The sequence below is a fragment of the Doryrhamphus excisus genome, linkage group LG5 (assembly GCF_037039965.1).
Source record: "Doryrhamphus excisus strain RoL-2023G ecotype Guam linkage group LG5, RoL_Dexc_Guam_v1.1, whole genome shotgun sequence".
Lineage (NCBI taxonomy): Eukaryota > Metazoa > Chordata > Actinopteri > Syngnathiformes > Syngnathidae > Doryrhamphus > Doryrhamphus excisus.
This window is the reverse complement of record NC_136361.1, coordinates 21,842,578-21,869,921: the sequence shown is the minus strand read 5'-3', so window position 1 is coordinate 21,869,921 and position 27,344 is coordinate 21,842,578. Positions and strand designations below refer to the sequence as shown.

Here is a 27,344-nt window from a genome sequence, read left to right as displayed (position 1 = left end):
CACATTTTCAAAAAGAGACTCTAGAGATACTGCAGTCCAGGTACACCAACAACCTTTGAGGCTCACATTCACACCTACGGGTAATTTAGAGTCCTAAACATGCTTGGTTTCAGGCTGTGGGAGGAAAACACGCATACCCCAAAAAATCCCACACAAGCACAAAGAGAACATGCAAACCTCTCACAGACATGTCTGCCATATTCTGCCCAAGTGGTCATAATTGGTGTACCAAGAAGTCTATGTTTTTGATATACGGTATACTGTATGTATGAAAATCAACATACAACAAGACATGAGCTGAAGACCAGTCTTCATTGCGGCAAATAATAAATAGTTGTTAAGCTCATGTATTTCTAATCCACAGCTTTGGAGAAACAGAGAAGCCACATGGATGCTGCAAGTTTGCATTCTCCATATAGCATTCTACATTTCCAAGTTTTAGTTTCTGCTGTGGAAGAGGACTTCATGATGCCTTGCTTTGTGATTGTACAGTAAAACTCAGATGATTGACTATTGTGGTTGTCTTGTGCGTAACAGATACACATTATATTTACTGAAATAACCACATTTCTAATTATAGACCATATCAAACAGACCTTTTTAGTCTTATATGAACTTTTGGCACATTGATTTTGGTGCTGGAGTTCTGTAATTTATGCTGTATACTTCCAATGCAGACTAAAGATGAGGCTGCTTTGTAGAAAAACAAAGAGAAAGAGTGACAGTGAAGGAGTGACACGAGTACAGTATGTGGATTTGCATGTTCACTTGGGAGTTTTGGATTTCCGCTTTAGAAATAATGATCCTCAGATAAGATAGTATTGCTGTTATTTTTGCTTATTCTACTCAATTTGCACATAGAAGGCCTTATAGGGTGCATGGTGGAAAAAGTGGTTAGCATGTAGGCCACACAGTCAGGAAATTGGGAAGACCTGGGTTCGATTCTCCGCTTGGGCATCACTGTATGGAGTTTGCATGTTCTCCCTGTGCATGGGTTTCTTCCCACATTCCAAAAACATGTTAGGTTAATTAGTGATTCCATATTGTCCATAGGTATGAGTGAGTGTGAATGGTTGTTTGTCTGTATGTGCCCTGCGATGTACCCTGCCTCTCGCCCAAAGTCAGCTGGGATAGGCTCCAGCAAACCCGCAACTCCAGTGAGGATAGAGCATAGAAAACGGATGGATGGATGGATGGAAGCCCTAAAATGGAAATTTGGGCAGTGTTTGGAGTTCACTGTCTTTGCCCCCTTAGAACACACCAAACCATGTCCTTCCATTTCATTGAATTATTTCTTTAAGACTATCTCTTCTGTCTCAAACTGGCAATGGCCTGCTCTGGGTGATTCTCAGACCTGAAAATATTCAGCCTGAAAATATTCTCCATCTCCATGCAAATCACTTAGCATGCATGCACTCTTATCATTCTTGCTTTGCTCCCGTTCACCCTAAACGTTGTGTGTGTAATCAAAGTAAACGGCGGCTAAAGCTAAAAGGGAAATGCTCTTTGTGGAGATGGATGGAGGGATTAAATATTAACCGGATGCGGCTGACTTAAGGCAAGTGTTTTACATAGCTGCTCTTGCCGCAGATGCCGTGCATTGATTCCATCTTTCTGGCGCCCTTACCCATTTGGCTTCTCGCCATTCATTTTTCACTATCATGGTACTGGCTAGGCTTTTAGAACAGAAAGGGAAACCAATGACTGGTTCACTCGTCCACCTCGAATCCCCCCCCCACTTCATTGTGTAGGGGCAGGTGAGATGGATGATAGCAATTTGAAATTTTGTTTGTGCGTGTCATCATGGAGATTGTTTTTGGTATTACCATGGTGTAACAATTCCGGTGATTAATAGAGGTGAATGTGTTCAAGTGGGAGAAGAGAAATAAGGGGCGACTTGATGTTCACAAGTTCTCTGTTTTCCCCGACTCTCGACTTGTGAATGTGTTGTTTATCAGCTGACCTTGAGGGCTGACACTGCTGCCTCTGGCCTTGCAAACTACCGCACACTGCCCTTCTTGTCATGTCACTTCCCTCGTTTCCTCGTGCTGCTTTCTTCATCTTGTTCGGCTGTGATTATAAGAGAGAAGTCAAGTCAAACTTTTTTGCCACAGAGGAGACTAAATGAAAACAAAATGCCCACAGTGGCTTCAGTGTTTATGTAGGTATTAGTGGTATGAATGCTCCTCCAAGGGCGGTGACCGTGTGTGTTTTCAATGTGTTTGTTGTCTACATGTGTACGCCAATATCCTGTGGGTCACAGAGGCAGCTTGTTAACAAGGGGGTGCATACCAGTGGTGTTTCAACCCCCTCTCAACTGTACACACACACACTTGTACACACTGCCGTTGACAGCATTGTGAGGGCCTTCTCGTATTTTTAAATGCAGTGTCAATGCTGCCATACCCTGCAGTCGTCTGACATCGGCACCACTCATCACTCAGCCCTAATGATGCCTTGCCCCCCACACCCTCATGCACACAATCCAACCCGGCCAGAGAACACATCTGACGGGGTCGTGAGCGGGTCACGACCTCCAGGTGGCTGCGGTCCGGACAATCACTGAACTCCATGTAGTATGTGTTTTTGTTTTCTTTTTCTCTATTTGGCTTAGTTTCTTCCCCCTCGGCTCACTTAATATGTTTAGATAAAGCGTACATTAGTAACTTAGGTCTATTATTAATATGTCTGCTATTCCACCAAGACTCCTATATAGTCTGTGTTTAAAGCTTTACAGTCCGTCTATTTGGCATACTGCTTAATCGGCGCATGGGCATGTAGGTCATATATAGCAGGGGTCTTAAATTAAAATCACGTAAGGTCCATTCATGCATATGTTTTCACATCGAAGGTCCGAAGGCCTCATTTTGCCTCAAATTGCACCAAGTAGACCAGCTCATATGAATGTCAAAGTGGCGTTTGAGTTTGCCGTCCACTTGTAATATTATTATATATACAGCGTGGGACAAAAGTAGGGTTACAGTTAACACAGTTGAGTTTTATGTGTGATATATGTGTGGGTTCGATTCTCCGCTTGGGCATATCTATGTGGAGTTTGCATGCGTGGGTTTTCTCCAGGTACTCCAGTTTCCTCCCACATTCCAAAAACATGCTAGGTTAATTGGCGACTCCAAATTGTCCACAGGTATGAATGTGAGTGTGAATGGTTGTTTGTCTATATGTGCCCTGTGATTGGCTGATTACCAGTCCAGGGTGTACCTCGCCTCTCGCCTAAAGACAGCTGGGATAGGCTCCAGCATACCCCTGCAACCCTAATGAGGATAACCGGTATAGAAAATGGATGGATGGATATTTTACATAAAGGTTCAGTATTATTATTATTAATTATAAGGTGATAATGAAGTAACTGTAACCCTACATTTGGCCCACCCTTGTATTGTAGCTCCCATTCAGTCTAATTGGTCATGGTGTCTGTAAACCTCCATCACTGGGTCCGTATCCGGACCAAGGTCCACTATCTGGTGATGGTTTAAATATGGATATATGCTTCCCTCCAAAACATAGTCCTTTGTCTTGGTGTATTATGTGAATTGCTTGCGTATCAGGCGTCGCTAAGGAACATCCTTCGGTCACGGCTGACTCGTGCATGTTTTTTTTCCTCCCTTTTTGGCTGTTAAATCTCCAGAGCACTGATAACAGGTCAGCCGTTGAGAGAGAAACCGTGTGTGTGCGTGCGTCTCAGGAGGGAGGATATGATCAGAGAATGAATAAGAAAGTGTGTACAAGAAGAGGAAAGACAGAGATTGGTCTTATTATACTTTAGCCCACCCATTGTGTGGGCGATGTATGCTGCGGAGGGGTCAATCGGATGCTGTGATAGGCTGTCCGCCAGGAAGGCGGGTGGGGGCAGGTCTCTGGAGTACAGCTCATTGGCTGGGTCCTTTTGCACTACAAAATAACATCTCTACATCTTTTAAGTGTTTTCATCGTTTGAAGATTGATGGTGCAGGCTTCTTGCTTTTCAAGTGCTTGTGTTTATACTGTGCCTTTGCGTGTGTGCGTGTGTGTGTGTGTGTGTGTGTGTGTGTGAGTGGCTTACTTTTCTAAGTTCACCCCCGGTTCCTGTGGGAGTGTGTGTGTGTTGTGTACAGTTTAGCTGCATGTGCTCATCCTCCAGTCAAACACATGGATGACAGATGACCCAGTGGGAGAAATCAATCATTCTGCACAACTGGAATTTTGTACCCCCCTTCTTCCTTCCTTGTTCACCTCCCCTCCACCTCCTCGCCTGCAAAAAATGTTTTCCTCAGGTTTTAGCCACAAATCTTTGATTTTACTGAAGATTTGACTTCTGTAAACGATCAGAATAGCAATGTGATTTGTTTGTTTTGTGCGCTTGTGCACAAGTGAAAATGAACTTTAGGCTCAAACTAGCTTCATGCATGCCTCTCTCTTACTGTAGGGGGAGAGAGGAGGTGGGAGCTCACTCGACCGGGGGAAACCTAAATCCTCATATAAAAAGGCCATGCACTCAGCCCGGGCTGAGAGGAGGCGGGAGAAAGCAGGGAGAGAAGGGACGAGAGAGTCAGACATACACGGGCAGAAGGAGAGAGAGAGAGAGAGAGAGAGGGGAAAAAAGTTGATTTCCTTTTTCAGCAGAGCCATACATCACAGGGCCTCCCAGCTGCAGTGTCACAAGCTGACAGAATGACATGTGTCATTTATCAAAGGGGCCAGGCGGGGGCCTTGGGAAACGCGCACCACAAAGCCTGAGAGAGTTCATTCCAACACTCAACCCTCCCTCTCTCCCTCGTTCCCTACCTCCCTCATCTCTACTCCCTCAGCCCGCCCCCGCCGTTCACTCTCCTCATTTTCTCTCCTCGTTACACCCGCCCTCTTTCCCAGCGACTACCTCGACCCTCCCTGTTTGCTTGTGCCAAAAATTGGCCCTGTACTGTTTTTGTCTTCTGCGTCCGTACTCCCTAGAGCTGTGTGTACCAGTGTATTGTTGTGCTTACGATTACGAGCCCACAAATATGTACAGCGTGTTTTCTGCCAGTCCACCTTTCCATTCATTTTTCACCAACACTAATCAACACGGCTTTATTCCCAATGTTCCTAAAAACACGCCAGCTTGAAGACATTTTTGAAAACCTTTTCGCCCTTCAACATCGTGAGCTTACATTGACATTCTGCATACCTGCCACAGAAGTGTTGCTTGACAAGGAGATTACTGCTTTACTGACAAGCTATCCCCCCCCCCCCCCAGTCTGAAGGGTCACAGAACCGCGAGCCCTCACAGCCTGTTAAAGAACATATTACATTGCAAAACAGCATGTAAACAGGAGCGCCTGCTGTAACTGACACGCCAGTTACAATGTCCGTCTGGGCCCGGTAACGGCATACCTTTACACAACTTTTGGAGTTCATGTCTTTAGTGCCGCGTGTTCACTCCTCTTCCAGCTTCCTCTCATTCATCACCCGCTCACCTTTCATCTGGAGCCCTCATCCACCCCCATCACCGGTTCCCGCCAGCGTTAACTCCATCGGAGCCACAGCCAGAATCATTAAATCAGCTCATATCCTTATAACTTTTACTGCGGTGAAGTTATTATGATCTAACTAAATAATACAGGAAATCTATTGAGACATCATTTTTTTTGCAGAATGCTACTAAATAGACAATTTCTGCAGACATGTGAGGCAGTCTGATGAAACTCTGTGTGAGATTGTTCAATAATTAAGGCTAACTTTGGGCAGCGCGAGGTGGTGAAGAGACAGAAAACTGATGAGGGAGCCTTCCTGTTTCCTTGCTTTGTGTGCGGTGGTTAAAAACCGTTATGGGTCATGAAAGCAAATATTCAGTGGCAGTGTCACTGAGAAGTGACCCTTCCTGGAGGTCACGGATAGTTCATTCTTTTTAACTCCCCAGTCAGTCCACTAAATCCTTCCCACCACCCCCTCTTCTGTACACACAGCCCAAGGTAGTGTGTCATGTGGGAGTTGCGATGCTAAGATTTTGAGTCGTACAATGGCCAAGAAAAGCTTTTGGTCTAAAGCGGTGTTGAGTGTTGAGCTCAATGGTGGAACTAAATACTTACTCCTTGGCCTGTATTGACAATAAGAAAAGACGGGGTTAGCTCCATTCTTTACAACATTTTACTATGTGGGGGATTTTTTTTTGTACATTAATTGGCGAGATTGGAAGTCACTGTTGTTCGACAGGAACAGGAAATAGCAGCCCACTTTCATATGCCTTCATGAGCCTGTTTATTTTCTCAACCAGATGTAAGATGATAGAAATCACTCAATCAGCCACCAAAACCCTAAAGCCCAAACATATTCCATGCTGCCGCCATAAGGTCAGGCAAGAACCCCCCCCTCCTCCTCTCAACTCCGCCTTCGACCCCTCTTGCCCCAACATCAGCATTTCAGAAGATGGATGTGTCTTTAAAGTAAAGATTGATTGTGGGTATCAGTTATGGCACCATACATCACCGCTGATGTGATTCAGACGAGCAGGGTTGAACAAAAAGGTGGGACTCCGGAGCCCATGTGTGGGTTCTGGCGGGACAGCACGGATGCAGTTTAATAGCTCGAGGATGACAGCGAGCGCCTCGCTCGTACGTCCATAAGTCAGCCTTGCTTGGGAATTCTGGCATGTGTTTGTTGTGTCTGGCTGTTTCTCATCTTTACTCTTATCTGTATGCGTATGTGTGTGCGTACGTGCATGTCTGCATTGATCTCCTGTGATGCGATCTGCTTTCAGAGTCTTTTCTCATCTGACTCTGATTTACGGCTTCATTAGGATCCTTGCACTCCCGCCCCTTTCTTTTTGTCTCCCCGTTTCCGCCAGGTCACTCTTGGCGAAACACACATGCAAACGCAGCAATTATGAAAAGCTGCAAGTAAAGGACATTTCATCCACATACTTTGTGTGGTTCACTTGGGTACTGTTTGTCATCTTTTTGAATCATCTCTCATTGTTTGGTTTCCTTTGCACCTCATTGTCCTCGGCGAGTTAAAGCACTGTGTCGGTTTTAGAGTTGCTTCCCTACCCCCAGGCAGCCCCACTCCACTCAAAAGAGCTCTCATTGTGTGTGTCTTCTTTTATGGTGCTCTCTGAAAGAGAGGGATGCACTCCAGTCCGCATTCAAATGCACGTGGTAAAGCAGCCAACAGAGCAGGACAAACACCACAGGTTGTAAATGCTTTGAAAAGGTGTTTTTGTGTGTCAGGGTTTGCACGTGAGGATGTGTTACTTTGAAGGCGTACGTCAGTGCGCAGGCTTCAGCAGGTTTTCACTTTCAGCACATAGCCAGCTTCTTTATTCTTTTTTTTTTTTTTTTTTTCCTCAATCCATCTGTTGTCTGTAGTTGCCTGGAATGACTTTCTTTCCACCTCCACGAAGCAATGAAGTTTTGCTTCTTATATATTTTTTCAAACCTACACCATTATCAGAAGTCAAGTCATGCAGACGTGTAAAAAAATGAAGAAGAAGGTAATCACACTTTGTGCCGGTGCTTTTGTCGTCAGTCCGTGATGGAAACGGGTCTAAATATGAGATTAGAACCTGCCGCTGACTGATGCTATTAGGCAGATATGCCATAGACTTTACTATCTCCCATGAAGGATTAGTGCAAATTATACTGGGAGACAGGCCTGATTTCTCCTCTGCCTGCCTCGATGTGGGCATTTGAGGCACTCTAAGTTGACAGCGTCTGTCTCTGCTTAGTTCTCCGAGACAGGTTGTGTGACAGCTGATGCCAAGCGAGGGCTTAAAAAGTGCGTATGTGTGGGTGTCTGTTTGTGTGTTGGAGGATGTTTGGTCTGTGTGTGCACGCGTGCCCGAGTTTGTGCCGGTGTGTGTGGCTATGCAAGTTTAGAATTAACTGACGGGAAAGTGTGCTCTGCATCAATGACATTTTTTTGCTTTTTTTTTTTTTTTTTTTTACATGAGGAAGGTTCTCTTTGAGAATGCCGAAAATCGGGGAAGGCTCATTATAAGCTCAGTAGCTTTAATTCTACTCACTATCTGACTTTCTTTTACAATAATTGAAGTACCTTTATGACTGGTCAGTGATGCAATTTTTGGATGAGGACGGAAAGCAGCTGCCTCATTGTAATATATTTGTAGGCATGCTGAACGAACAGGAAAACACTGATTAAATAACTGTTTTGTTCATAAAAGTCATCCGTAACAGTGAGTGTGTGGCATATATCATTTTGCATTTGTGTTTGAACTCTAATTGATGTACCTTCTCCCATTGTCACCTCTGAGGAATGCTGGCAGAAACATGCAAATGCTTCCTGCTTGAGCCACGCTGTCTCCTCCGGGCCCGCTGATTTAGTACGGCGACATGCCCTTTAGTATTTGGTTGTAAACTGAGATGGATTTATAGGCCCGAGTCTTGTTTTTCTCCCTACTGTCTCTGCACTTTTGACAACAGACCAAGCTTCTCCTTCCCTGCCCTCAAGATGTTTCTATGCTCCAGCTGTTAGCCATTTTATTTGTGACTAAAGCAACCATTGCGAAGCTTAAATGCAAAAACAACAGGCAGCCTAAAATAAATATTTTTTTCCAAGTCCATCTCTAAACGCCATGATTCCCCATTTGACCTTTTCTCATCGGGTTTGTCCTTCTGTCTAATTGTAGTCAGATATCTGCTCTCACAAAATATCTCCTCTCTCCTGCTTAGTTGGTGAGCTGTTATGCTCGGCAGTGCAGAGTCAGCAAAACTGGAACAGTTGAGTGCAGAGGAACTCCAACTGTGAGGACACTCGATTGCGTGCACAAGTGCAAAGCAAAATTCTGCCTTAAAATAATAACAGTTCAATCAGTCTGTATTGACATTGTTAAACATTTAAGTCACCTTTATTTTACATATAGATTGCATTGTTGTAGAACTTCGCTGCATTATCCAATATTTTTTATTCCATTTATTATCATAATATTTACAAGAAACTTATTTATTCGGTCTGCTTTACTTTTTTATGATTATGACGTGGTGTAAGCAGGTGAATTAGAATGTTGCGCCGCTAATAGCAAGTGATCTGTGTGAAGGATTTGGACTTCTACTGAAACATACCATCTCGGGATTGTAGTCTTTCACTTTAATACTGATCTAGAAATAGTAAAAATCATACCTTACGGCTCGTGCGTGGAAGCTGGCTGGGTCAGCGTAGTTTAGCAGAGCATGCTAGTGCTGCTGTGTGTGTGTACACCGTGTTGTGTTTTACAGCTTGAGCATTTTAGGACGCCCAATGTCATCGTGCATGTTCTGAGTGAAATAAAAGCCAAAGATACAGAGGGCACTTTTATATCTGCGTCCAAACTTGTCTCATTTAAAAGTCAAGAGACATTCTCAACACACATTTTTTTTGGGCTAAAATAAAGGTGTCATAAACAGTCGCTTACATCAATCAAATAATTGGACATCTGTCTTACATTACTGATGTAAGACAGGATTACATCATCGGTGCATTGGTGATGACATCTTCCTCAACGGTAAACATTACAGCATTACAATGTGTGCAGTGGCTGACATCCCATTTGAACAGTTAGCCAAGGTTTATCTGTTTTTGAAATGCTGGGTCAAGTTATCTAATGATGTTGAAGCTTTGTACCCTCTACCTCCCCCCTACACACTCAAAAACATCTTCATTAACTTGAAATTAATTGAACATAATTAATTGGTTAATTCCATACACCCATTTTCTATGCTGATTATCCTCACTAGGGTCACGGGGGTATGCTGGAGCCCATCCCAGCTGACTTTGAGCAAGGGGCGGGGTACACCCTTGACTGGTAGCCAGCCAATCACAGGGCACATATTATTATCATTTAATTATTTCATAGTAATTGTTGGTTAAAAATGTGTATTTGTAAGTTTGACATGAGTACTAATAAATAGATACTATAAGTAATCATACATAATCATACTACATATGTTTGATTCCAGTTTGATTTTGGAATCCTTCTGTTTGAATACGTCGAATTTGAGCTTCACTTTGATTGTTTTGTTTAATTTAAACACTCAACCCACCATCCGGTCCTGTCAATAATGCAAACTCGGCAAAACACTTCCTGTATTTGGTACGTCTGACCATCAAAATAAAAGCAAAGCGCTAAATCATGCACAGTTAGACCACAAATTCACGCATTAAAAAAACCCTTAGCTTGGTGAGCGGATGTTGCACTGCCAGTTCGTTTTGCTATGATACGGGGTTAGCAAGCAGCAATTAACCCTCTTAACTCCGCTGCAGCATTAGCTGTACGCTGCCAATGAGTTGATGGAATGCATAAGTAAATCCGTGCAAACAGGATGTTATCGTTGGCTGGACAGTGTTCATCATTGTGGTATAGATGGTTCCCACTTGGTGTCACATGTCAGTCACTGAGTTACATAGCAAAATGGTACGAAATATATTGTGTTTATTATATTTAAAGTTCAGGATGGAGTGTATTTTGTGTTCTGTATTTTCAGTGCGCGATTGTTTGGAGGGAACGCTGTTTCCTATTTTCTTTGCAGAGGATGCTTCAAATCAGTTTGAGTTTGCTTCTGCCAGCTTGGGATTCAGTGTTCATTTATTTATTTCCACAGCTCCGTGCTTTTATTTCCCCATATAAAGACAGTCTGTGTCCGAGCGTGTCACTGCTTGATGGATTGCATAGTCCTCTTCGCTCAGGAGAAAAAAAAGGGGGGATGGTGAAAGCAAGAAGAAGGAAGGCAAGGAGAGGAAGCATTGAGTAAGTGAACGAGGAAGAGTGGCGCGGTGAGGTGCAGCAGTGAAGGACATGGCAGCTTAGCGCTGGCCAAAAAGACTGTGCTGAACACCTGCTCCTGTCTCCAACGCCCCTTCAACCTCCTCATTACCTGTCAATCTATCACAAGGCAGCCAGATCAAATGTCCGCAGAAGCCAGGCTTCGCGCAGGGGAGGGAGGAAGACGAGGGAGGAGCAGTGAGGAAAGAATGGGGGACAGAAAGTAAACAACCTTTCAAAAATGGGATGAAAATTTGCATTAAAGTTTGCTATTATTTACAAAGGTAAATGTTATTGGCACACTAGTGTGTTAATACAATAATAATTATTGTAAAAAAAATATTTAAAAAAAATTATTACAAAAATAATTACATTAACCAAAAATGAAAGCGTAAAAGCAGTTATATCAATTCAGTGGTAGTTTGCCTTTTTTTAGTAGTTCAGCATTTTGTCTTGTCATTCCAAGCCACCCTTCCCCACCTACTGGCTTTTGATTGGCGCCTCTATGTAAAAGCATTGAATCCTCTGACAGACGTGCTTCAGTAGGAGGTGGAGCCTCCGGTTTCAGATTACAGCGATAATAAAGTATAGCTGCAGGTGGACTTTTTTTGTCTGTTTTGTACACTACCGACACATGGTATTTTCCATTGTGCTCGTGCGTAGATTTGTATGAAATGTGTGTTGATAGGTGACGGTGCATTTGTTGACTTAAGACTCGTTGTATGTGTTCCTGGAAGAAAAAAAAAACAAATGAATTTGAACTCTTCAAGGCGTATTAGTGCACACATGACTAGTGCTGGCCTCGCTCTCTCCTCCCTCCCTACTACATCCTTCTTTTCTCATTCTTTCCCCAGCTCTCCCACCTCTATCTCGCTGTTGGTGTGTGAGCTGTGGTGATTTACGGTAATTATCCATCGTTGGGTCATGTATCAGGCTGGCCGTTGCTAGGAGATGGAAGCAGCTGCTACTGGCTGTTGTCTTGTCCTCAATTGTGTGTGTGTGTGTTAAAATATATGTAATGTTTGTGTGCGTTCTGTGGGATGTGGTGTGTGCTTGGGGGTGTATTTGTTGTCCGTTTGTGTGATCAATAGTTGTACATGATAAATATAGGGTCGATAATTATTGGGGCGATGTGAGGAATTACGACGTCATATCAATAAATCTGATAACATAAAAAAATAGCTGATCATTTTTTTTAAATGCTCCAATGAGGTGAGATTAGTGTGCTGTAGATTGAGAGGGTGTGCAGATCAAGCGCTCCTTTTTTTTTTTACGTGTGACGTGCTGTAAACACATGTGGCAAACAAACATGCCGTCGGTCATGTGGGACCTCCCCACTGCATCACACTTCACGTGGTAGTCCAATTCCTGTTCCCTGGGGGGGATAGAAAATAATTGAGAAGCACTGCGCTAGTCAAACCAAATACTCCTCAAATACTTTTTTACGACGACAGAAACATTGCCCCGACAGCCCACAAAGACTCCTGACCACCAGAGAAGAAAGAAAGGTCCGGGAACCGCTCTCATAGCTGCAGATCCTGGCCAACAAACCACTTTGAGCCGCGGTTTATACTTCTGAGCCGCTGCTATTTTTTTAAAAATGTGTTGTTAATAGTAGTGATGTCATAATATTTTATAAGAACAAATCTACAGATACATTGACACAGTTTGAGTCGCTCTTAGCACTTAGGCGTGCACAAATCAGCTATTGGTTTTCGGTATCATCCTTGAGAAGTAGAAGGTTATTGGTATCAGCTTGAAAAAAAGTGATGAAGTGATGCAGGGATTTAGGACGTGCAGGCGGTTCTGAAGAAAGCAGCGCATGGAGGGAAAGATTACAGGAAGTAGGGATCACTTGGGTGATGACGGGGTCAGAAGTTGAGAGAGGCCGTTTGGAATACGAGTCTGTAGTTAGAAGACGGGTGTCGGTGTGTGATACAAATGGGAGCTGTAATCAAAATGACACTTAAAATCCAACACAATGGTTATATCTGCTTTTAAAAAGATAAATATGCTGCATTTTTATTTGTATAGTAGGGAAGCACAATTTAATAGTGTAATGATAAATCATAATGATAAAGACAGATTTTACATACTACTGCATATGCAAGTGTTCCTAATAAATTGTACAGTGATTGTATGTTTAATATGTGAAAGCAGATTGCAGTTTTAAAAAAGGAAGTCACACCAATAGGGGATTTGTTTTTGATAAATAAGACAGGGGGAGTGTTAAGGGGCCAAAGTGGAGTGTATTTCCTATTGGCAGGCAGTCATAACACAGATGGGTGCTGGACCAGGTCCAAACTGGAGGACCTATTTTGACTTCCATTTGGTGTTGTAATCCACCATAGCCATTGTGTTGAAACTGTTTCAGTTTTCATGACCTACACCAGGAAGCAGACGTCCAGCATATAGCCCACCCAAAGGTCACGGACACACACACTGCAAAATTACAGTGCATTATTATTATATATACGTGTATATATATATATATATATATATATATATGTATATAACTGAAGTTGAAATGGCAAGATGTGTGAAATGCATGTGTATTCAAGCCACATGTCCATATGACACAGCAACTGTAAATACAGCCTCCACTCTCCCATACAAGCCTAATTAGCACCAGTTAGCATTTGTCATTGTGTTTAGGGGAGAAGATTAGGAACACCTCTCAATTAATCTGCAATCAGTCTGTTTGTTAATTAGCTAACCTGTTCTAAGTGGCCTTCAGGGCTCTTGTGTAATTAGCTGGGCTGCTGGGAAGCAGGCCTGCATGTTGACATTGACCTGAAATGTACACACATGCATGCAGACACACACACACAGAAATACAGTTGATTGTACAGTATGTACGCTTAACGCACAATACATGTTTAAACAGAAGGTAGCAATTCTGCATTACTCACATTCTTAGAAAAGCAAAGCGTAAATACGATATATACACATTTGCACGTACACTTGGACGTATTTCATCCTTTTCAAGTGCAACAACATTCACCAAATCCAATATCTATGTCAAAGTGTTTTTTTAGCTCACTTCAAAGCCATTTGTTTACTCTGCTGCCTCCTGACATTGTCTATGGTAATTAAAGGAGCGGCCTGAAATTTATGGTTTAATTATACAGGGCTTGTTATGCAGAGAAGACCAGGATGGAGCTGATATGCTCAATAAAAATAAATAAATTCCTCACTTGTTTATTGAACCTTCATTCCCATGGAGGCTGCGGTCCTTTCACACGTTCAGGTGTGTTACCGCGTTTATGTGCTTATGGGTATGCCTGTGGGTGTATATATATGTTTATTTATGTGCTGTGGCACGGTGAGTTCTGTACATTGTGAGAGTGGGTGAGAATAAACATGTAAAAAAAAAAAAAAAAAAAGCCAGATGAATTACTATCGATTGCTGCTGGTTCACTGTATTGATCCCCTGCATGTTAAAGCCTCCTGTACTCATGAAGAACACTCAGTCAGTCAGGGTAGGTAAAGAACAGTCTTGCTCAACTGACACACAGCAGCATAAGCTGTGAATACATCCGTGTATTGTTATTACATGCAAAAAGAAGACAATATTTCTTTCAGTACCAAGTATAAATTTATATATGTGTGTGTATGTGCGCTGTAATTGAGAGTGATCTTGACTATGGCCCACAAGCTGCTTCTCTGAACCGATCTTTGAGGTGGGTATAAATAGTGCTTACTCTATAAATAAAACAGCAGTACCTTTCACACTTTCTTTCTGCACTCTCTTTCTCTCTCTGTTTGTCTCTGTAAAACACACACATACGCAAACACATGCTAACCATATGCACATGCGTCTCGGATTCGGATTCCCACCTGTGTACACACACAATCCTATGCACAAATACTCCTACATAGACAGACCTTCCGTTAATCCATAAGTCACTTTTTAGAGGTCAGGTGGAAGGATGTCTGAGCTGTATTGATGTATTTACATTAGAGCATGACCTCCACAAGCTTAGCACTGACTACCTGTCTGACCTCTGACCTCCTCTGCATGACCTACAGTCGTGTATTTCCAACATTAAGCCCCAATGGATACATTTGGGCATGATGCTTTTATTCAAGGTGAGCAAGACGCTGATGGAGGACTTTCCCATCGCATTAATAGTAAGACAGCTGTTTAAAGACATTGAACTTGAGCCACCTATGGAGATGTTTATTCACCCTCTCCGGTTGACTTTACACGCACTTCTAGGAGCAAACTGTAATGACTGAATACCTTTTGCCAGTATGGCTGAATGGTATTTGCACAGTGCTTATTCACGTTCGCATTCACACACCATTTTCTGCTTAGGTCCATTATGCAGCTCTATGTATCTGCAGAACAACATGTCCCATCTGCTGCTATCTGCTGAGCTCAACTCAGGCTAGAGGTGTTTTCAAATGGGCTGGAGAGAGGGGTGAGAGATAAATTGGTACATCGAGCTGGAATGCTGCAGCAGTTATTTAAGGCCCTGTAGGTGCTGCCTAGGCCATATGCTCCCATTATTCCGCTTGGGAGGGGCTCATGTGAGCATGTGAGCACGTCTAGGGGGGAGGAAGAGGATGATGGGAGTAAAAGAGAAAGAGGACAGGATGATGGGAGTCAAAGGCGGAAAGGTAGTAGAGGTGTTATTTCAAGGAGAGCACCGACGATCTAGCTTTTAAAAAAAAAAAAATGGAAAAAAAAGACCGGGATACCGGAAGACGGCTGCAGTGAGATGAGAACGAATTAGTAAATGATCGCTTTCAGCCTCAATATCCGACTCTTTCACTGTCGTCTTTGCATAATTAATCTCATCAAATGTTGAGGTGTGACAGAGTATAACTCATGAACTCATGAACTCATATCATCATATCCATATCATCAAAGTGCACTAGAATATACATATGTGGCACATTATTGTTTTTTTAGAGATAATTGATGACTCAATGTAGAAAATAGTGTAAATACGAATACAGTATCTACACTGTTGAGTATTTGCTTTGCAGATATCGGTCACTTAAGAAAGCTTTTGTTATGAGCTTCATATCCCATCTCCTTCCTGTCTGTCCTCCACCTTCTCTATGCAATCTCCTGTCAAAATGAGGCCCAGTGTTCCTGAGCAGGGCATGGCTCTCATGTTAGCCGCTTCATGGGAAGCACATCCCAACATTCCCTCTGACACGCCAGCAGCAGCATTACCATAATTGGCTTTTCTACATGACGGGACAGAGGAAATAATAATGTCATTTTATTTACAGCCCTCTTGTCCCAGTCCGAGAGCGATCACCCCCCCCCCCCACACCACCACCACCACTGCACTCTCTCTCCTATCTGCCATACAAAACTCCTCCTCTTTTTTTTATATCACATCTCCCACTCACCCCCCCCCCCCCCGTTCTCTCCCCGTTCAGGGCGCGTCTCTTTCTGCCACCGCTTGTAGGTCAAGTGATGGCTTTTTGATCAGCTCCTGTCCAAAACCATCAGCGTTGAGAGGCACGTAATGGAGAGCGGGGTGACAAACAGAATCTGGGGAAGGAATAAGACTGCCAGTTTCCTATTAGGAGCCAGCCTAAACGGCACGGGTGTACGCCCCCCCACCCCCGCCACACACACCCACCAACCACCTCCAGCAGCATTCTCCACAACAAACGCACTCTTGCACTGGCTAAATCACATGAGTGAAAGGACCTGTGATTGGACATTAGTGCTGCAAATGACTACCGTGATTGCCCCCTCTTCCCAAACGCACATCAAATAAATAAAGAAATGTGTGCAAATAAATAGAAGAAGGGGTGTTGGAGAATCGGCGCTGGTGAGGAGAGGCTGACTGGTTTCATCGCTTTCTTTTCACTCTTGTTTCATCGCCTTTCTGCCTTTCTTATCTGGTTTGTTTGGCTTTGACAGCGGCCAAATGGTGAAGCTTTGCAAGCCTGACAGAGAGTGTTATTGATTTAACAACCAAGCAGACTCTCTGCAAAGAAGAGGAAGAAAGCGGGGAGAAAAAGGATGGGTGGAAAATAGATAGCAAAGTTTTGAAACTGAGTGATGTGTTGTTTCTTCAATGCTTGCCAAAATGCAGACGTGTGCTTTGCTTGGATTCAATGTGGTATCGTTTACAGAAATCAAGTCATAAAAAAAAGTCAAACTGCGTACTGGAGAGAATGTTTTAGAGATGATCTTTTCATAGGTCAGACGTGTTGTCACACTGTGAGGCCCAATGTTGAGAGACTCGAGACTGCAGACTCAGTTTTAATTACATAGCATACTATGCACAGTGTATATATATACAGTAAAGTCTCGTTATATCGATATCGGTTAAAACGAATTACTACTTATTACGATACTATTTTCATTTCCCGGCAAATTTCTAGTCTTTTATGATATAATTAGCTCTGTTAGTACGATACCCGGTTATTATGATAATCCGGTTACTAGGATGCCCTTTTCATCTCCCGCCAGCCAATTTGGTCTGCTTATATCGATACAAAAGCAGCTTAAATCAATCTTTGCTTAAGGATTTCAATACCAAAAAAGAAGACGGCGAACGGCTGCTTCCAGTCAACTTTATTTTTCACACTTCCACCACCAGAGTGCAGCACACACAGCGGAAAACACCCGTCCCTCCGGGTGGCAACACCTTCCCTATCGATAGTTCCGCGGTGAATTATGTCCCGGTAACCGGTAATCACTACAGCGTAAGTTTATTTTTATTTACTGTAGTACAAAATTTATTGTAGTACAAAAGCATGCTAGATACGCAATCCATGAACTCAAGGAGAAAATTACATGCCATATCAAAGATCCGCCCACTTTTAATGCAGTTCGGCGCAGGATCGGATATATGGATAGTCCGGTTATATCGGTATTTTTTTCCGACTCCCGAGAATATCGATATAACGAGACTTTACTGTATATAAGTTTTCTTTCCTTTTATTTAGAATAACAATCGCCTGATCATCCAGCCTCTTATAGCCGACCAAGTGTCCTAAACCCAAAGAGCATTATCTAGTCTGGGACATGAGAACCTACTTCATACGACCGTAATGTGCGTGTCAATCCATTTTCGCATTACGCTTTCCAAAGGGTCTTTTTACGACATGCAGAGGGGCTACTAGAAACCTTTTTAGTACTTAACATATTTCAGATCCCGCCACGTACGTAGCAACTCTATATGTGCAGAAGCCGAAGATGAGTGATTCACCGGGGTGCAAATATCCCGCCTCTTTGGTGTGTGTTGCTGGTGATCTAGTATGGCTGGTGGCAAAGCTTGATTGCTGCAGTTTGTGACAGTCTGTCTGTGGCGCTATCCTGGCCACACTGCCGCCTGTCTTCTTGATGGCGGCGCATTCCCGAGCAAAAGTGACAAGCGCTTTGGTGCCCGTGCAGATGGCCCTACTCACAGCCATCACCCACTCTGCAAACCAAACCGCCAGGGATGCCAGCCCGAGCCCACCCTAAAGCCCGCCCCTTCCTGCTGGTGTAACATTGCATATGTGTGTCCAGAGCACAAGGGCGGGGGGGGCGGCGGGGGCGGTTGTAGGCTTAATCTGTTTGCCAGTTAGAATCACACATCTTCAAGTAGCAGTGATTGAAGCGACACGTTTGATGTGAAGCACTTAATATTTTTACCTCCTCATTGCCAATTCAGATTTCAGCGTCCTGTCAGATGAGCGTTTTCAAAGGCGAGGCAGAGAGCATTCATTTGAGGCTAACTTTAACCATGTTTCATCACTAATGTACATTATGGTTTGCAAAACAATCGGGTTTGCTGTCTATGATTTTTACAGATGTCTCTCTCCGGCGCTCTTTTGTCTGCACGCTTTTGATAGCTCCCTCTTTGTTGTTTCCATGACAACATGGCAGGACAGGCATTGATTGACAGGGATCATCAATGGGTTCCCTGGCGACCTGCTCATCGCTGCAAGCCCCTCCCTATTGCAGGCTGTGTTTTGTCACTCATACACAGATTTTTCCTCTGCAGCGTTGGTGTGCGTATGGCTAAATATCGGGGGTTAGCTCTTTCTTTTGAGCCGCAGCTGACTCAAGTGACTCAGATGGGTGATTCCTACTGTATGTACATCGGGGCGCATGATAAATGGACAGGCTTTCTGCAGGATGCACGGCATATTAAATGGCTGATGTGCCTTGATAGCCACATTCTCTGCAAGCAGTGCAGAGTGGGAAGGCTCCCTCACAGAAGACACCGAAGACGTGCAGATGTGTTGTAGAGAGTACATCACATAATGCTAATCTGCTGTGTTAGGGATTTTCAGGAGTTTTAGAAACTGTCTCGGTCTCAGTCTGTCAGCGGGATTGAAGCGTAGCCAGGTTCTCCTGTAGCGCTCTCATTTCACTGAAATCCTGTCAGGCATCGGGCGGAGTAAGTTGCTCATTTGGAGAAGGGTGTATCAGCAGCACACAGCACGCTCAGATTTATAGACAATATTATGGTCGGCCGTCTCACGTTTGCACCGTACAGGCGGGCTGAGTATAAGCGGCATTGTGAAGGTGAGCGTGCAGGCAAACGTGCGTTACCAAACAGGCACTTACCGATGCGCTCACATGCACATCATCACATAGTGCAACGGTGCAGCTGCTCACCTCCCCCACCTCCTCCACCCATCTCCTCTCAGGCAGCAGTAAATGGTGCCAGTGTATATATATCAGGTATTATGTCCACTTAGATTATGATATGACAGGTTAGCGTGCCGTTTGAAGCTGACAGCACATCTGTTTCATCAGGAAAGATTGATACTGGCATCTAGGACACACATCTCACCATGCAGGAAGGAGATAAAGGAAGAAGCTAGGGGGCTGTCTTTCCTGTCTCCCTGCCTCCCTCGTCCTCTCTCTCTCTCTCTCTCTCTCTCTCTTTTCTTTCTCTCGTATCCCTACCCCCCGCCCCTTGTCGCCGACAAAACCCAGCACTTCATTCGTACTTTTGCTTCATCCCCCATGTCTACTTTTCATTCACCTTAACCACTTTGCGTCTTTCCTACTTACAGTTACTTGTTGTGTACGTTCTTCCCAGTATGCAAACACATGCATGGAATAACGTGTCCTGGTCCACTTTATATGTTTTGTCTGTCTGCTCCATATCCCCGTCCTTAACAATCACTTGCAGCCTGATTCCCAACACCATTGCTCTGTCAGTTTCTGTGCTTATTATCTCAAATGGGAGTGACCTTCTGCTCAATTTAGTGGCTTAGGAAAAGCTGCAATACCGTCCAATTAGTGTTTCCACATCAGCTGTATAATCTTAACATTTGAGGAGTTGAACTTCACGTGGCGGATGATTGAGAGGCAATAAAGCTTAGAGAAGAGAAAAACAAAAAGGAAAAAGGGAGTTAGACATGCAAGCATGCAGCTGGCTAACAAGGCCAAACAGCCAGTCATTTCCCGGGGAACATGAGGGATGTGTGAAGGAATAGGGAGTTGGGTAGGAAAAGGACAACTGTCAGAAGCGCCGTGATTTATATTTCCCTTGGAGGCTTTTTTCACCATGTGCTCTCAGAGCCACATGTGTGTAAAATATAACTCGTGCGAGCATACGTGGAGACACAGACACACAATTGTAATGGTTAAGAGCAGGGGTCTCAAACTCGTGGCCCGCGGGCCAAATGCGCTACTTTGAGGCCCCCACCTTGATACCAAAGTTTAATGTTGAAATGACAGCTTAAAGCTGTGTGCACACCGGACACAATTAACATGATTTTGCCCCGCCCATACTGTTACCCTACCTTGTTACCCCGCCCTGTTTTGTTAATTTGGATTAGCAATGAAGCTAACGGCTTATGACGCTGGGTACAAATAAATGCAGGAAATGATTTGGAATAAAAGGGAAAATACACGTCAAGATAAAGCAGATGGAACCCAGATGGAACCGAGTACGATGCTAACTTGCTAATTGGGTCTAATTATTAAGTTTCGTTAATGTTCATGTTAAAGGTTAAATAATGTTAATACTGTACATTTGAATCTGAAAAAAACAATTTCTCTACCAGCTGTATGTGGTTTCTTAGGGTTTTTTTCTTAATTTGTTTTTTTTCCATCTTATTTTGTGTATAGAAAAATAAAAATTAAGATATTTGAGAACAGTGGAATGTTTTATCAGATATTTTGGTGTGGAAAACCGGAACCAAAGTACTGAAAAAGTGTAGGGTATAGCAGAAGCAAAAGCATTGAAGATAGTTTTTTATTGATTTTTTTTTCCAGTTTTTAATAAATGCGTTTTGGGGGTTTTTTTTTAAACCTGATGCGGCCCGGCTTCACCCAGAACCTAGCTCTGGTGGCCCCCAGGTAAATTGAGTTTGAGACCCCTGGTTAAGAGAAAAAAGAATAAAAGGCCCACATTTCCTACCAAGTGTCCTTTATAGCTCGTTTTAACGTACTGTGAATCCTTAAATTTACTCTGCTAACCGCCACCCTCTCCGTTTCTCCCATTTTGTCTTCTAGCGTACATGCCCGAAGATGAACTGAAGGCACCCACTCACGATGACGAAGAGCACCTTCAGGATGACGGCCTCTCATTAGATGGTCAGGACACTGAGTTTCTGTGCAATGAGGAAGAGGAAGACGTAGAAGGAGGGCAGCCGCCCAGCTACAGAGACTCGCCACTCAGCAACGGCACCAATCCTGATGCCGGATACGGGTCCCCGCTTAGTGATGCCAGTGACCGACTTACAGACTTCAAAAGCACCTCCTCTCGGGAAGGTCAAGAGAAGGAGGGTGCAACGTTGCCCTTCTCGCCCAGCAACGGCCTCTCTTTCCAGGATAGCCTGGCACAGATGAAAGCCGTCTATGCAAACCTCATTTCAGATGCCTCTTGGTCCAGCATTACAATGGACATCATGAAATCCAAGTCTGCTGCAGTCGGCAGTGTCAGCAGCGTCCTCGCCAATTCAGAAGCTGCCTCTACTGCCCCGGTGTCCGCAAACGCGACAACACCTCCGAGTAAGAGCAACGGGATCAACATAGTCAACAGTCACCACAATGGCAGGAGTTCCAGCGCCACTGTCAGCCACACCGGCACCACAACTGTTAACACTAATAGCACAGCGGCTAGCTCGGTTAGCAGCCACAGTGCAACCAGTAGCAACGGGAGCAACGGCGGAGCGGCCAATAACGGCAGCGGCGTGGCCTACGACTGGCACCAGGCGGCGCTTGCAAAAACTCTCCAGCAGACCCCCTACCACCTTCTACCAGAGCCTAGCCTTTTCAGCACCGTGCAGCTCTACCGCCAAAACAATAAGCTGTATGGCTCCGTCTTCACCGGTGCAAGCAAATTCCGCTGTAAAGACTGCAGTGCTGCCTACGACACGTTAGTGGGGCTGACGGTCCACATGAACGAGACCGGCCACTATCGAGACGACAACAAAGACAAAGACGAGGATCACGGAAAGCGCTGGTCCAAACCCCGCAAGCGCTCCCTGATGGAGATGGAAGGGAAAGAGGATGCTCAGAAGGTGCTGAAGTGTATGTACTGTGGCCACTCATTCGAATCACTGCAGGATCTCAGCGTTCATATGATCAAGACCAAGCATTACCAGAAAGTGCCTCTCAAAGAACCAGTGCCAGCCTTGGCCACTAAGCTCGTACCCGCATCCGCTAAAAAACGAGCGATCCAAGATGCTATCATTTCGCCGTGCTCCCCGGACTCCATCCACGCTGGCGGTACTGGTGGAAATGTGTCACTCGGCGATGTCAGCAAAGACGCAAAAGCAGCGGCTAACCCTTACGTCACGGCAAACAACCGCTACGGCTACCAGAATGGCGCCAGCTACACGTGGCAGTTTGAAGCCCGTAAAGCTCAAATCCTCAAGTGTATGGAGTGCGGTAGCTCTCACGATACGCTGCAACAGCTCACCGCTCACATGATGGTCACGGGTCACTTTTTGAAGGTCACTAATTCTGCATCCAAGAAAGGGAAACAACTGGTGTTCGATCCTGTCGTGGAAGAAAAGATCCAGTCCATTCCACTACCGCCAACCACCACTAGGCTGCCCGTTCCTAATAGCGTCAAGTCCCAGCCAGTGTCCCCTGCGCTCTCGTCCGGCTCAGAGGAAAAGCGGGAAGTGAGTGAGGATGAGAAGGTCGACAGCGGGGAGCCGGTGGAGAAAAAAATCAAGGAGGAGAAAGATGAAACGGGTGAAAAAGTCGAAACTGACGCCACATCATATAAATATCTTCGAGAGGAAGATCTGGAAGAGACTCCGAAAGAAGGTCTAGATATACTCAAATCCCTTGAAAACACGGTGTCCAGCGCCATTAGCAAGGCTCAAACAGGCACTCCGACATGGGGTGGATATCCTAGCATCCATGCGGCGTACCAGCTCCAAGGTGCTATCAAGAGCTCCACTGCCGTTCTGCCCCCCACCATCCAGAGTGTCCAGATGCAGCCGATGTTCAACAGTGGGCTCCGAAGCCTTGTGAGTGACCCCAGTTCGGTCATACACTCACCTCACAGCCCTTCTTCGCCGACTCCTCTCAGGAGCAACGTCACCGCCATGGAGGAGCTGGTCGAGAAAGTGACGGGGAAAACTGCCACTGTAAAGAAAGAAAAGGAGGAGAAGGTATTGAATGTGGAGCGAAGCCGACCTCCATCATTGGTCAAATCTCCTTCTCCTGCACTGAGAGAGCAAAGAGAACAAGTGGTTTCTCCGAATGAATTCACTAGCGGGAAACCATCTGGTATGAGGAGCACCAGCCCAGGAAGCGTTGAGTCAGAGTTCATCTGCAAGAAGGAACCTAAAGAAAGTCTTGTTGACGTCCATAATAGCAATTCAAGAAACGGCCCCGAGGCGTGCCAGTCTCCGGTAACTAACGGCAACAGTCTTGGCATCATCACCGATCACTCACCGGGAAGTCCTTTCATCAACCCTCTCAGCGCACTCCAGTCAATCATGAACACACACTTGGGTAAGGCGTCAAAACCAGTAAGCCCAGCTGCAGATCCGCTATCCATGCTGTACAAGATCAGCAACAGCATGATGGACAAGCCGGCCTTCAACCCGCCATCTCAGGGCAAAACCGCCGAGCCCAGCAACCACTATCCTCTGTATGAAAACAATGACCAACCCATGGACTTGAGTAAACACAAGTCTACCGTTAAGAGTAACAGTCACAGTAACAACAGCGGTAGCGCGGTGAAAAATATTGTCAACGGTAACAAACCCCTAATCGCTCTTGCTGACGCCGTTTCTTCCCCTCTGAGAGAAAATGCTCTAATGGACATCTCTGATATGGTCAAGAACCTCACTGGGAGACTTACTCCCAAATCCTCAACGCCGTCTTCGATCTCGGAGAAGTCAGATGCGGACGGAAGCGCATTTGAAGACGCTCTAGAGGACCTCTCGCCCGTGCAGAAGAGAAAAGGGAGGCAGTCCAACTGGAACCCCCAACACCTCCTCATCCTGCAGGCGCAGTTTGCGTCCAGCTTGCGAGAGACCCCAGAAGGCCGCTACGCCATGACTGACCTGGGCCCTCAGGAAAGGGTCCACATCTGTAAGTTCACCGGCCTCTCAATGACTACCATATCCCACTGGCTAGCTAACGTCAAGTACCAGCTGCGACGGACCGGGGGCACAAAGTTTCTCAAGAACATGGACTCCTGCCAGCCTGTGTTCCTCTGCGGTGACTGTGCTTCCCAGTTCAGGACTCCCTCCTCCTACATCAGCCACCTGGAGTCTCACCTGGGCTTCAGCTTGAAGGACCTGTCAAAACTGTCAGCCGAGCACCTACGGGAGCAGCAGGCTGCCTCAAAGGTGATCACGGACAAAATGACATTTGGCAGTCCTCTGTCAGCCTTGACCACGCCGGAGGACGATATGGGCTCCGTGTACCAGTGCAGACTTTGCAATCGGACATTCGTTAGTAAACACGCAGTTAAACTGCACCTCAGTAAGACCCACGGAAAGTCTCCCGAGGACCACTTGGTGTTTGTCACAGCTTTGGAGAAACTGGAGAAACTAGACAAAATGGAAGCAGTCTAAGGAGGGTCTCGTTGACGGACAGCTACGGAACTGACTATAATTTCATTGCACTAAAAACAACCTTGTTCACCATTACTGCACTGGGCCGAACTGAGCCAACAGAAAAAAACACACACACAAAAAAAAAGAACTGGTATTTTCTGTTGTGATTAATGCCTGACTGGACCATGTTTGATTTTCTTTGTTGTTTCTTTGTTTTGCCAAACCTTTTTTACACTTATTTTGTAATATATTTATATGCTATTTGTCTGATCTGTGCATGTATTTTAGTGACTCGAGGTTAAACAAATGATTTTAATATTCTCATTGCAAAAATACAACTACTGTGTCAATGGTAAAAGTGAAAATGCATTGTAAGAATGGAAAATCTGTATAATACTTGATATGAAGAAGAGGAAAATTAAATGTATACACCAAAATAATTGAATAATCCCCCCCACGAAAGACTGAAGTAGCACCTTAGATATTTGAATTTTGCATTTGTAAAAAGAACACGTCCTGCATTTGAGATTGATACCTCCCCCCCATCATGTTGGGTTCCTTTTATTGAAACATTTTTGAAGAAGAATGGCTTGCTCGTTATATATATATAAATATATTGATATATATATATATAAAAGATTATATGAACATTTGGAACAACTGAATTGCTGTTTCCAGTGAGTCAAAAGTGGCCATTGTATGCAAGTTTGCTCAAAGAAACTTTTGTTGTTGTGAAGTATCACCTAATGTCACATTTCATTTCCATGTTTTCTTCAACGCTTATGTTTTTTTTTTTTTTTTTGTTTTTTAAACCGGTGTTGCTTTCAGCTGTAAAGAGAACAGTTGTAAATGATTACCAGTGAAACGTCAGTACTCCCATAAGACATATCTCATCATTTGAAATGACTCGGCAGTCTTTGTATCTTAAGGTGTGTGCATTCTCTAACTTTTATATTGTCATTTTATGTACTAAAATGATTAAAAACAAACAAAAAAACAGATTGTGTACATAGATATATGCTGTAGAGCTACAAAATGTCTTTTTTAAAGAAAATGCAAATTTAGCTTCTTTGGCTTGGTTTACAGAAATAATTTTAATTATACTTGCATCCAATTTGATGCATGGAATGGTGTGGAAAATAAGCGATGCACAATGACTGTACATTTCAATGTTGTATCAACAATATTGTAAAAAAAAAAACAAAAAAAAAAAAACGAGAAACATTTTTAGCGCCGCTTAGATTGTTTTTTTCCTTTCTCAATTGTAAAATAAACCCCAAAGCAGTTGTTAACGGTCACACGTTTGTGGTTGTGTATTCATTTGTCATCATGATGCATCAAGTTACTCTTTTGTAGCAAATTAAAGAAAACACGGTAAAAATCCACCCACTACCCCAGTCTAATACTTTTTTTCACTGACTTTTTAAAATATTCTTAATTCTCCTGACTAGTAATATTTGTACTGAACAACAGAAAGGCAACTTGGTGTCATCGTGCAACTGATGCGAGAGCTGCCTCATACCACCAATGATAATAATAATGCTTAAGATGACAGGAATGATAAGCCTTTAAAGAGTGCCTATTGTGCTGTGAGAAACCCATGGTAGGCTTGTGACCGGCCTTCAGAGGGCATGCTGTGTAGGGCCAGTGTTATATTAATGACAGCAGTGTACTCTAACCAGTGATCACATCAGATGGGTGTCTGTTCTGCTTGATGTAGCCTCCTGACTGGTGACACTGAAACGACTATTACGAAAAAAAAATAATAAATACATTTTGATGCGACACAGAACAGAGCCTGGCTTTTTACTTTGCTCAGTTGACTTCGGTAGTGTTTTTGTGGCGGTGACACAGGTGAGACACGACTCGTGAAGTGTTAGCAAAATTTGGACCATGTTATAATTCACACAATTTAAAATGATACTAATGGGGTGCAACTCATGTGGAATGTTTTTTTTTTAATCCGTGACAATAATGCAGTAGTAGTAGTAGTATTTTAGGGGTGTAACAGTACGCCATCCTCACGGTTCGATACTGACCTCGGTATTAAGGTATTAAATTTTGGTTTATTCCGTCACTGGTTTAAACTGGGGGTTGGGGGACATGTCCCCTGCACTTTTTCCAAAGGCAGTTTTGTCCCCCTGTATATTAAAAGACTATTGGTCAAGCACCAGGACCAAAACTATCCAAGACTATCCACATTTCTCATGTCAGTGAGATGAATGAATAGGCTCTACTGCTTTACCAGTCTTAGATTAATCTGTAACTCTAAACCTAAGTTAACTCTATTTTAACCTTAACCCTTAAAGTATCTTGCATCATTATTTTGTTGCATTCCTTGCAGTATTTTCATGTCTTTATTTTCACTTTCTATTCCTGGCATTTGTGACTGTAATGGTAATGGTTTTATTTCATTTGAACATGCATCAGATTACAACTGAGTGCATCCCATAATCAGTTCAATGTGAGTGTGAATGGTTGTTTGTCTATATGTGCCCTGTTATTGGCTGGCGACTAGTCCAGGGTGTTTCTTGCCTCTCGCCCTAAGACAGCTGGGATAGGCTCCAGCACCCCCCCGTGACCCTCGTGAAGATAAGCGGTAGAAAATGTTCCACATGTCCAAAAGGAGTAGGAAGAAGCAAAGCTTATTAAA

General features: G+C 44.0%; 1 protein-coding gene across 2 annotated transcripts in view; it reads left to right on the top strand.

The window, feature by feature from the left end:
* tshz1 (teashirt zinc finger homeobox 1) overlaps positions 1–26,729 on the top strand; it is a 35,739-nt gene extending 9,010 nt beyond the window's left edge. For both annotated transcript variants that reach the window (XM_058052973.2, XM_058052971.2), the window contains exon 3: positions 21,174–26,729. In XM_058052973.2, the coding sequence (XP_057908956.2) occupies positions 21,174–24,709 (3,536 nt within the window). In that variant the 3' untranslated portion in view covers positions 24,710–26,729. The remainder of the gene's footprint in view (positions 1–21,173) is intronic.
* The last annotated feature ends 615 nt before the right edge of the window (positions 26,730–27,344 follow it).